Below are 10,568 nucleotides of genomic sequence, written 5' to 3' on the forward strand. Positions count from 1 at the left end.
ACATTTCCTCACCTAATCTCCTATAATTGGTTGTACTTTCCAGTTAACGTTACTATCTCTTTGCAACCGCTACCAAAGTCACAGATAAGTGTCGAGCGGGAAAACCTCCAAAACTATGGAACCTCTGGACAGACACGGGCTCAGTCACTTATTCAGTGAATGCGTATTGTGTGGTTTAGGCATTCCGAAACCCAATGTTATTTTACTTGCCGTGTGATTTCCATGTGCGCTAAATGTGAAAGCGACAGCGTGGAACAAGAGACACTAGAAATGCACTGATCGCTTCCCCGTACAAAAGTACGCGCGGGCGTCCGGTCTTTGAGTAGTAAGTGGTTCTTGAGGAAAGGGAAAAGTTGACGCTATCTTCTGCAGCCCTTGAGGGAGCACCGCTCAGCGCCAAACTTTGGTAGCGGTTGCAAAGAGATAGTAACGTTAACTGGAAAGTACAACCAATTATAGGAGATTAGGTGAGGAAATGTTTTTGTAACACAAATATGTAGTATCCAACTCTGTATCGGCACTGATACCCTAAATACGCGTATTTTGACAGCAGTCTTGCCGTCGTCACTCGGAATGTGTCATTCTAATTAGAAAATCTTAGAATATGCGCCAAGCTTTTGAGTTCCACATAAAGTTACCGTACGCCCGAATCTGCGTACCTTTGAGCGGCGAGTTTTAGATAATGTTTTTGTCAGGGCGCTTTTCATAGGACGCTCATATCTATACGGTGTGGCTAAGAAGCAAACGTATACAAGGATAAGTCGGGATCGGAGTAAAATGCCCGCTCACGAAGCGGCGCTTTTCGCAATAAATGGGCAATGATGAGTACATCTGTGCGCATGACGGGGCGCCGGTCGTTTCTTTCGCCAGCTCAGGTGAGCTGCGGGAGAGAAAGAAAAAAGAGCGCATCGAAACTCAGCAGTCGACCGCGGCAGCGCGCCGCAGTCGGCGCACTAGGTGACCACGTGACACGCGCGTCACGCTCAGAGCTCCTCCCTCGGGCGCAAACTCGAGAGAGTTGAGCGTGCGCGCCAGAGAAGCGCGCGCCGACTCCGAGCGAACGCGGGCGCCGCACGAAGGGGACGGCGGGCCCCCTGCTTGCCCGCTCTCGGACATCGGCGGTTGCCGGCGCGGCTGAGACTCCGCGCGGGCCGGCTGCGCCTGGGGTCCCTAAATTTAGGCGTGCCGGGCCATGCTCTCGGCGCGAGTCGTCGCGTCTGCCTGCTCACCGCTTCGGCACAGAGTACATGCGTCCACGTGAAGTTGCGCCTAGCGACAACGGCGCCTGGCAAGCCCCTCCCGACATTGTCGCCGTCCAGTCAACGGGGACTTCCGATCTCGCCGCAGACAGCGTCCAGTACGAGTGACCGCAGCAGGCAAGCAAACTGCGGCTGCATCGCAGCAACTGGGCGACCTTGATACCTTTAGCGGCAGCGACGCGGATGGACTAGACCGAAAAGACGAGTGCCCTGGGGGTATCTTTGTCAAGCCAGAGTGGCTGTGGAAGTTTGTCGCGTTAGCCCCAGCGCAGAGTCGTACACGGCTGTTGCACATAGCATTACGTAGGTGACTGCATGCCCGGGACCTTTTAAGAGACCATCGTCAGCGCACTCCGTACGTGATATTGGTGTGCGGTGTACAGCTTGCTTTACAATTGCACTCGGTGCGTGAGCTGGGGAACGGGCGCTGCCACAGGTCGACGCCATGCTGGACATCATCCGCAGCCTCAAATCGCTCCTCAAGACCAGTCGCGTGCACATTGACAACGAGGTGTTTCGCCTGCACTACACGGCCACAGTGATAATACTGCTGGCCTTCTGCATCGTCGTTACCACCAAACAGTTCGTCGGTGACCCGATTGACTGCTCCAAGTCGACGGACGTACCTCAGAGCGTTATCAACACCTACTGCTGGATTCACGCTACTTACAGCGTTACGAGCCTCATGCGCCGGGACTTGGACACCATCGTGTACCCCGGCGTGGGACCAGGCAGCTCTAGTAGCGTGCTCAGCGGAACCAAAGATCACAAGTATCACAGGTACTATCAGTGGGTCTGCTTCATGCTGTTTTTTCAGGCCACAATGTTCTACCTTCCGCGATGGCTGTGGAAGTTCTGGGAGGGTGGCAAAATCCAAGCCCTCATGATGGACCTGGACGTGGGAATGTGTGGTGAAGCGGAAAAGAAACAGAAAAAGAAACTTTTGGTCGACTACCTGGTCTCCAGCCTGAAGCAGCACGACTGGTACGTGGCGCGGTACTTCTTCTGCGAGCTGCTCGCGCTCGTCAACGTGGTGGGCCAGATGTTCCTCATGGACCGCTTCTTTGACGGCGAGTTCCTCACCTACGGGCTTGACGTGATCCGCTTCCTGGACCAGGACGACGAGGAACGCGTAGACCCCATGGTTCGAGTGTTCCCGAGAGTCACCAAGTGCCAGTTCTTCAAGTTTGGACAGTCAGGGAACCGGGAGACGCACGACGCGATTTGCATTCTACCGCTCAACATAGTGAACGAGAAGATCTACATATTTCTCTGGTTCTGGTTCATACTGCTCGCGGCTGTCACGGCCATGGTGGTGCTGTTTCGCGTTATCATTACTGCCTGCCCGCCGGTGCGCGTGTACCTGCTGAACCTGCGTTTCCGCATCGTGCACCTGGACCACCTGCACACCGTGGTGCGGCGGGGCTCCCTCGGGGACTGGTTCCTCATCTACATGCTCGGTCAGAACGTTGACTCCATCATCTTCAAGGAGGTGATCGCCGAGATGGCCAAGCGAATGACCACCGAGCCCAAGGAGTCGTCCGCATGACGACGCGAGTCCCGGCCGCTTGGCCGACCCCCCTTCCATGCAGTGCCTCCGCACCAAGACGTCTGACGCTGCCACGCGGATTACCACGCGTCACCTTAGGCGGGGGTCTTCCGTTAGCCCAGAAGAGCAGCGTGTGCTGCGTTTGTTCACTACATGCTCTTATCTCTTTTAGTCCTCCGCCAGAAATGGGAGCCTTTTGTGGTGTAGACAAGACATATCCAGCCCTGCGGCTCGGTGCACCTACAGTAGACAAGAGGTGAAGCAGCCAAAGGTATAGTCTTGCGCACTAAGGGTGACTGAAACAGCTGGTACAACTCGAGGCTCCTTGCCTTAAATACTGCTAAAGTCTCATACATTGTTACTTGTTTGTCATGCAACTTGAGTCATATTCTTCTCATTCTTACGTAATGTTGGGCGTTCGGTGAGATTTAGGCGAAATGCGTTTTTTTTCTGAGGACTGGTTGCACCAGCATTGCGTGTCCTTCCTACGGCGTACAGAAAATGGTAGAAATTATTGCAGCAGTAAGAGTTGTAAATTATTGCGTGGCAAAGTTTTCAAGCCTTGTGCTTGATCTGCCATATGGTAAACGTTGCCCGTCAAGTTCATCATGCTTGCTTGTTGCACTGTAGAGCTGGTGCAGCTAGTTCTGTTTTGTGTATTTGTGGATGTTCTCTTGAAACGTAACCACAGGAGCAGAAACATCCTTCTGTGGTTAGGGATCAAGAGCAAAAGCTAACAATTTCAATTTGTGCCTGCCATGAAATCGTTCTCGGTTTGCAGGCAAAACCGAAAGCGAGAAAAGTCCGACACATATCTTCTTACCACTGAATCCTTCAGAGATCTCGAAGACTACAAATATTCACTATTGCCCACTTCGCTGAAAGAAATTTTGCATGTTCAGCGCTCAATAATAGAACTCAATGCAACGATTCCTAAACGCAAATCCAGCAGTCGTATGCTTTCTTGTCCTATCTTACGGTGCTGGAGAAGTTGAGTGTTGAAAAGCACCTGATGACGCACGCTCGGCGCTATGGAAACTTGTCTTCCTGGGAATTCACATTATGCAAGTGATAGGCATTCTTTGAATCACAAGAATAGCTTTCTCCCTATTTTGATTTTTAGATTGAAATACAGCTTCGTGACATCCTTCTTTTGATTGCTTTAAAACTCCCAGTGTGGCACCATTATTATGCCTACGTCCGCTATCAAGAAAGGTGTAAACAGCCAAACAGATGCTAACAGAACTTTCATTCATGAGTTTTGCGTTAATCTCTCGCTTTTGGGCTCGCGTTTTTTTTCTTTATTGTTCTGTTTTTATTTTTGAAGATTTGCAGAGAAAAAAAAAACGTCACAGTTGAGCTTTACTCACATTATCACGCAATCATGGAAACATGGCAACAGTGAATTGTACTGCGCTATAGGAGAACCATCGAAATCTGCTTCCAAAGGCACTTTCTGACCTGCGGTATGTCCGAGGTTCTCGCACTGCGCCTAAATTTTGTCCTTGTCCAGCGAAATTGGCCATATATATGTAGCCACATGTAGCCCAAAGCAGTCGTTACACGATAAATTCTCGGCACATGGTACTCCACGTAATGCAGTATGGCTGGTTGCAATTGCCTGCGAGTTGAAGATCTTATTTCAAGGGGAACGCGGGGATGAAAAAAAAGTTGTCATTCCTCTGGCTTCATAAAAGTAGGTTTCTTGAAAGAAAGTAAAAGTGGATCCTTAGTGGTTTCCTGAAATGTTCTGTCTTCAATGTGAATGCAGCAGAAAAACAAGAAAACTAAGCAACTAAAACCACCTTCTTACATTGTACTAACGATATCTGAGTCCATCATGGTTGATTATATTCTTCGTTTTGACGTCTTCTCCTCTAGAGTAGTCACACCACAAAAATACAAATTCAAAGTGATAAAGTGAACGAGAACCTCAACCTCTGATTCGTCAGTCCCACCGCGTAGTATACGGCCAGCTTTTTGATTGCGTCATTCTGCCTGTCAGAGGTATCCTCTGCTTTTGTAACAAAGAAATAGAACAGGTGTGTTATATGAATTTCCAGCGAAAAAAAAGGAAATACCTAGGAACGGAAACAAGTGGACGCAAAGACGCTATACTAACAACTGACGGTTTGAGGAGAGTACAAAGAGCAGAAATATTAAAAAAATATATTTGGACAAGCACGACCACACTGCTGCGCAAACCATGACATAGGTTCCTCCTCTGTCATGCCGACTAAGGACATGCTCTTAGGGGGGTGGGCAGCGCTACCCGGACGAACGACAGAGGTAGAGACGATACGAGCGCTGACTGACTACTGATTAATTATTTTCGAACAAGTCAATATATATATATATATATATATATATATATATATATATATATATATATAGGAAAATCAGAAGCACAACTTCGCGGTTATCTAGGTTTATTATTTACCCAACAGTTTCGGTCGGTGGACCGACCTTTTTCAAGGGATACAGGAAATTCTCGCAACAGTCTTTTTATATCTTAAGATATAAAAAGACTGTTGCGAGAATTTCCTGTATCCCTTGAAAAAGGTCGGTTATTATTTACCCAACAGTTTCGGTCGGTGGACCGACCTTTTTCAAGGGATAGAGGAAATTCTCGCAACAGTCTTTTTATATCTTAAGATATAAAAAGACTGTTGCGAGAACTTCCTGTATCCCTTGAAAAAGGTCGGTCCACCGACCGAAACTGTTGGGTAAATAATAAACCTAAGATAACCGCGAAGTTGTGCTTCTGATTTTCCTAAATACGCTTGGCCCATTGAAAAATCCAGTTACTACTATATATATATATATATATATATATATATATATATATATATATATATATATATATATATATACAATGTGATGATCATGTGACGCGTACAAGTGGTGAAAGATTCTCAGCCTATCTCGCCATCCGAAAACTTAGTTTCTTTATCATGGAGAGAGATAGAGGTCTGGCTGACACACGCACCTGAGTTAACATGCATGCAGTAGGTTTCTACAATATCGCGGTTGATTTGTTTTCTATTTTTATACAGTATTTCTGCTTTTTCAAACACGGGTTTGCATGGGCAATTTCTACAATGCGCGGCCAGATTTGAACTGGTTGAATTTTTGATAGCGCCTTGGTGCTCCCTGAGGCGAATGTGGATGCAACGAATCGTATGCCCATTATATTGTTTGCCGCATGAAAGTGGAATCACGTATACAACTCCCACTGCGCATGCGGCATGCCATGGGCTTTTCTGTTTGCTTGATACGGCAAATGCCCTTGGACGCCAGCTCAGGTCTCTTAACACGAGGGCAAATCTTGTTTAACGAGTGCCGACAAAAAAAAAAAAAAAACAACTTCAACACCATATTTCATGGCTGCCTTTTTTTTAACCCATGCCCCATCAGATGTACATAAGGAATGACTGCAAACTTTCATCCCGTTTCGATCAGCTGCTGGGGTGGTTCATCTTTTTTATTTTCTTTACAAGCGCTTCACAGACTGATACAACAACAGATTTTGGAAAGCCGGCCTTCTCTATACGATTATCTGTTGCGAAAAGCTGGTATCAGCGAGGTGGTGGCAAGACTCTCTAAGTGCGGATCCTGAACATGTCGTAGCTATGCCTCTTTTCAATAGTTTGGAGTGTGCCGACGTGTAATTTAAAATTGGTTTGCTTGTTCTGGGGTTATATTGCCAGCAAATAAGTTGTGCTGTATATCTTAACAGCGTCAGCGCTCATATCGTCTCTTCCTCTGTCGTACGTCCGGGTAGCGCTGCCCACCCCCCTAAAAACATGTTCAATTACCAACTCGCCCAGCTGGCTGTGGTAATTCTGAATAAGGAGGCGCTCATGCAATTACTCCCCTTGCCCCTTACGCAATGTGCTTCATGTAACAGCCTATTTCTTTCTTTTTAAACTGTCCGAGAATACGTCGAAAATGGGGTGACACTGAGACCTTCGGTAACGATCTGCCGGACCTGCAATCGCTTCTGTGTTGCACCTGTGTCTTCTGCGTTACAACAAATTTGCTGCGTTCTAGTCGAGAAGGCTTTCTTAGTTTATAGTTATCATAATAAATTGGGCGGTGAACTTCAACGAGCAGCGGGGGGGGGGGGGGGAGATGGGGGTGTAAGAAACGATCTTTCAGGAATGCGAGGAGAGTGCATGATTAATGCAGCTTGAAACATTATTGTGCAAACAGCAAAAAACTTGATAACCCCCATTTCACTGACTTAACAATGTGGGAAATTCGGTTGAACGTGGCATGTACATTAACTCGCAATAACACCGTACACACCTTTAAATGAGCGCCCGTGTTTCTTCGTTGTGCATGTTACTTCCACACCCTAGGATGCAAACCGTTCTCAATGCGGACGCTCTCCTTGTAGATCACATTGCTTTGAACTTCCGTGGATACTGACAGTATCATCAGTACCAGTATCAGTACTGACAGTACTGATACTGTGGTGGCAGTAATTTCTGCCAGCATGAGATACACTATCTCGAGCTGTATTTTGTAATGATTTATTTCATGTTCGTGTCTACTGTCGCGTCGAGTGGCTGAGAGCGGCGGTGCACTGGCGTCTGAGCCAAGGGCGATGGATCTAAATACCGCACTTGTCTTAGAGGGTGCCAGTACTGCGCAGATTGCTTGCTTGCGAATCCAGTCGCGTAGGTTCTGTGGATCTGCCAATCACTTCTCAAAAATTCTGCAGCCAGTCATTTAGAACATACATCGAATATATATGTAGATCAAATCTAAGTGAGGTGCCAGGAACTCCTTTTCTCACTTTCAGCAAAACGAAATTGCACATACGTGCTTGCATAGAGGCGTGCTAGCTACAGAGCGCGAAGCATAACTAGTATGCCAGGCAGCTCACAAATAGAGATCGGACTCATCGGCTTGTGAAGGTTGAAGTTGCACGCTTTACCGAGACGGACTTTTTAGGAGCATAGTCTGAGGCGCTAGCGTCAGAGTTGTATATACTTGTAGTCGCTTGAAAAATTTCTATTTGTTTTATTTTAACACAGTTTGTCAACCATAGCGTGGTATTGTTTTCAGGGCACTAATTATTGCTTCAAATATCAAAATATAGTGATGCGTTGTTAGCAATGCTGTTAAATATCGTCTAGATAAAGCAACAGACATGCCGAAAACTGTCGACACTTTTTAATGCACTCACCAGCTAGCACGTGAGTCACACAGAAAACGAAAAAAGGTACAGTATGCTTTATGAAGAAACCCTTATGCCTAATCGCAGTGAAATTCGTGCACTCAAAAGTTTAATGAGTGCAACTCCGTCTTATTCGACAATTTTAGCTGCGCGCCGCATGCGGTCCGCTACGTTCACATCTTACGCGCCGAGGCACTACACAGAATTGCGTTCATTTCGCACATTTATTAAGCAGGCCTCCCAGAGGCGCAGGTGACGCTCAGTCAGCTTGGATGCGGAACGAAGCCAAGCGGCCGCTTGGTCAGCTCTGCAGTAGAGGAAGTTGCAGCCTCCTGCTGTCGGCACGAACGCGTTCCCGCTGAGCGGCTGTGGGCAGTATATGCAGGTCTGAGCAGAGCCGACGCTTAGCTAAAATTCGCTATCATGAAACTGTAAGATTATCAGTACTTGCATTTTAGGCTGTGTCAGGCGAGGCATCTAACCTATATTGGTATGCTGTGAAGCTGTTACTGCCCAGATATAGTGAGCAGGATGAAGCAACAAAAGTTTCTAAGGCGTAAATTTGGCAGCAAAAAGAACATTGAGAATAAGGGCAAAAACTTGATACCACTAGAGGGCCTTTTTTTTCCTTTTTTAAATTCTGACGCAGCAACTCAGACATTTCAAATTAGGCGTTGATATTGAGGCAACCAGTTGATACATGGTCACCTCTATAAATTAGAGATATACTCCAGCCACGTTGTATGAAAGACATTCACATGATAGTCGAAGATGACGTTTGTAAACTTATCAAAATTTTTTGGAGCGTGGCTGCTTTGTAAAAACAACTTACGCAGCGACTCCTGTGGGAGTTGTCTAAGTATGCGTAAGCATTGCGCCACTTGCTCATTTCCACGCAGCCCGCTGTCATTATCAACGATATGTAACTTGATCCGGCCAGTACAAACGACAGTGCTGCGTCGACACGAGCTGCTGCGGACGGCCGCGCAAGGTGAATTCGTGACGCAAGCAAACTACTGCAGGTGGCGGCGCCAGGTGCGCTGATGACGTTCCGATCATCATAAGCGGTTATCGCTCTTTAGCGCCTTGTGCATCAGCGTCGAACCATTATGAACACGTGATGAACCGTCGGCTGCTGCGTCTGGCGTATCGAGCAAGCGATCTGCGATGGGGACAGACTGCCGATAGCTGTTCTCGCCGGTCATGTCGCGTTGAAGCAAGAGAGAGCACGAAGGTGAATTCGCTCGCTGCTGTGGGCCCTATCTTGGAAGCGATCGTCTTACGGGACGGACGGCTTGCTTCGTTGGGTAAGCACAGAAAGGCATAATAATTTGAAATTTTCAAGAAGGCACGCAGACTCTGCAGTACCATGAAAAAATGTGAAATAGACAGAATTATATTGCAACTAACAGTCAGTACATGATACACTCCAAAGTCTACGAATATGTCGTAAAAACGTGCAGTTGCCAGAGCATTCACAAAAAAAGAAGACTTGCATGTAAAATAGGAGAGATTCTTGAGATGCATTTTCGAAACCTTTCTTTAGGGAAATAAGATTGTGAACGCATGTAACAAACAGAGGATTCGTGAAAATCGACGTAAAAATAAAATAAGAAAAAATATTGTTTATCCCTGCGTCCCCCTTCCTAATTTCGATCGAGTAACTGCGCAAATAAACCGAGGAGTGAACTAATCCTGGACGTTTATTATGAGAGTGGCTGCTCGGTCGTAAAGCAAATATATTGCAACGTAAATACATGAATGCTGTGACAGATGCAGCAGAATCTTATAATGTTATCAATGGACATAGGTGGAGCCTGTTTTGTGTATTATGAAAATTTTACGAAAGCTCTATTATGGATTAGTTTTCGTCCAAGTAACTGACTTCGGGATTTCTTGCTAGAACATCAAGAAAACAAATGGCAGGATGGTTCGTTGGCTAAGTAACACCCAAAAAATTGCCGACACTTGCGGTGGTGGTTCGTAGCACTCATATAATTGGAATATGGCTTCAGTGGCGCTTTTGTATTTTGTCGTAACCAGTCTTTGTCAGAAACTGTAGTTTACGGAGTCATTTCCACGTGTCTATTTGTGTTACGTACACGCCGACCCATTCTGTCGTTTCTAGTTCGTGAATACGGCATTATATGTTGCATATTTTGGTATTCTTGTAGACATTCATTTGAACAATATGGTGTGAACTGTGCTAAAAATAAACTGCGAAGGCTTGCTAATGCTTCTTGGACGATCGCTTCTCCACCAGCCTTAGGAATATAATGTGCGCCAACGTACGGCGTGCCGTCTTTCCCTGCAAGTAGTTGTTTGGATGTGCTTCAGTGCAAATTGTCGCTAAAAAGTCCATGCGAAGAAAACAAAGACGCTGTGTTTCAAATGAAAAGTGCGGTGCGCCTCTATTATTACACATCACTAATGTTTATGCAGCAGGTTGCTAGAACTGTACAAAGCGTAGCTTATTACAGACTACAATTACTTTGTATTGTTCTGACAGATGAATAGTCGCGCACCCTATAAAGTAGAAAAGAACTGCTCTTCTATTCTAAACATATCACTG

At 46.4% G+C, this 10,568-nt stretch overlaps 1 protein-coding gene across 1 annotated transcript; it reads left to right on the plus strand.

The window, feature by feature from the left end:
* The first annotated feature begins 1,063 nt into the window (after positions 1–1,063).
* LOC119437596 (innexin shaking-B) lies at positions 1,064–5,114 on the plus strand. Its single transcript, XM_037704606.2, has one exon. It carries the CDS (start codon positions 1,705–1,707, stop codon positions 2,806–2,808), a length of 1,104 nt encoding a protein of 367 aa, XP_037560534.1. The 5' UTR covers positions 1,064–1,704; the 3' UTR covers positions 2,809–5,114.
* The last annotated feature ends 5,454 nt before the right edge of the window (positions 5,115–10,568 follow it).

Source organism: Dermacentor silvarum, chromosome 1 (genome assembly GCF_013339745.2).
Source record: "Dermacentor silvarum isolate Dsil-2018 chromosome 1, BIME_Dsil_1.4, whole genome shotgun sequence".
Lineage (NCBI taxonomy): Eukaryota > Metazoa > Arthropoda > Arachnida > Ixodida > Ixodidae > Dermacentor > Dermacentor silvarum.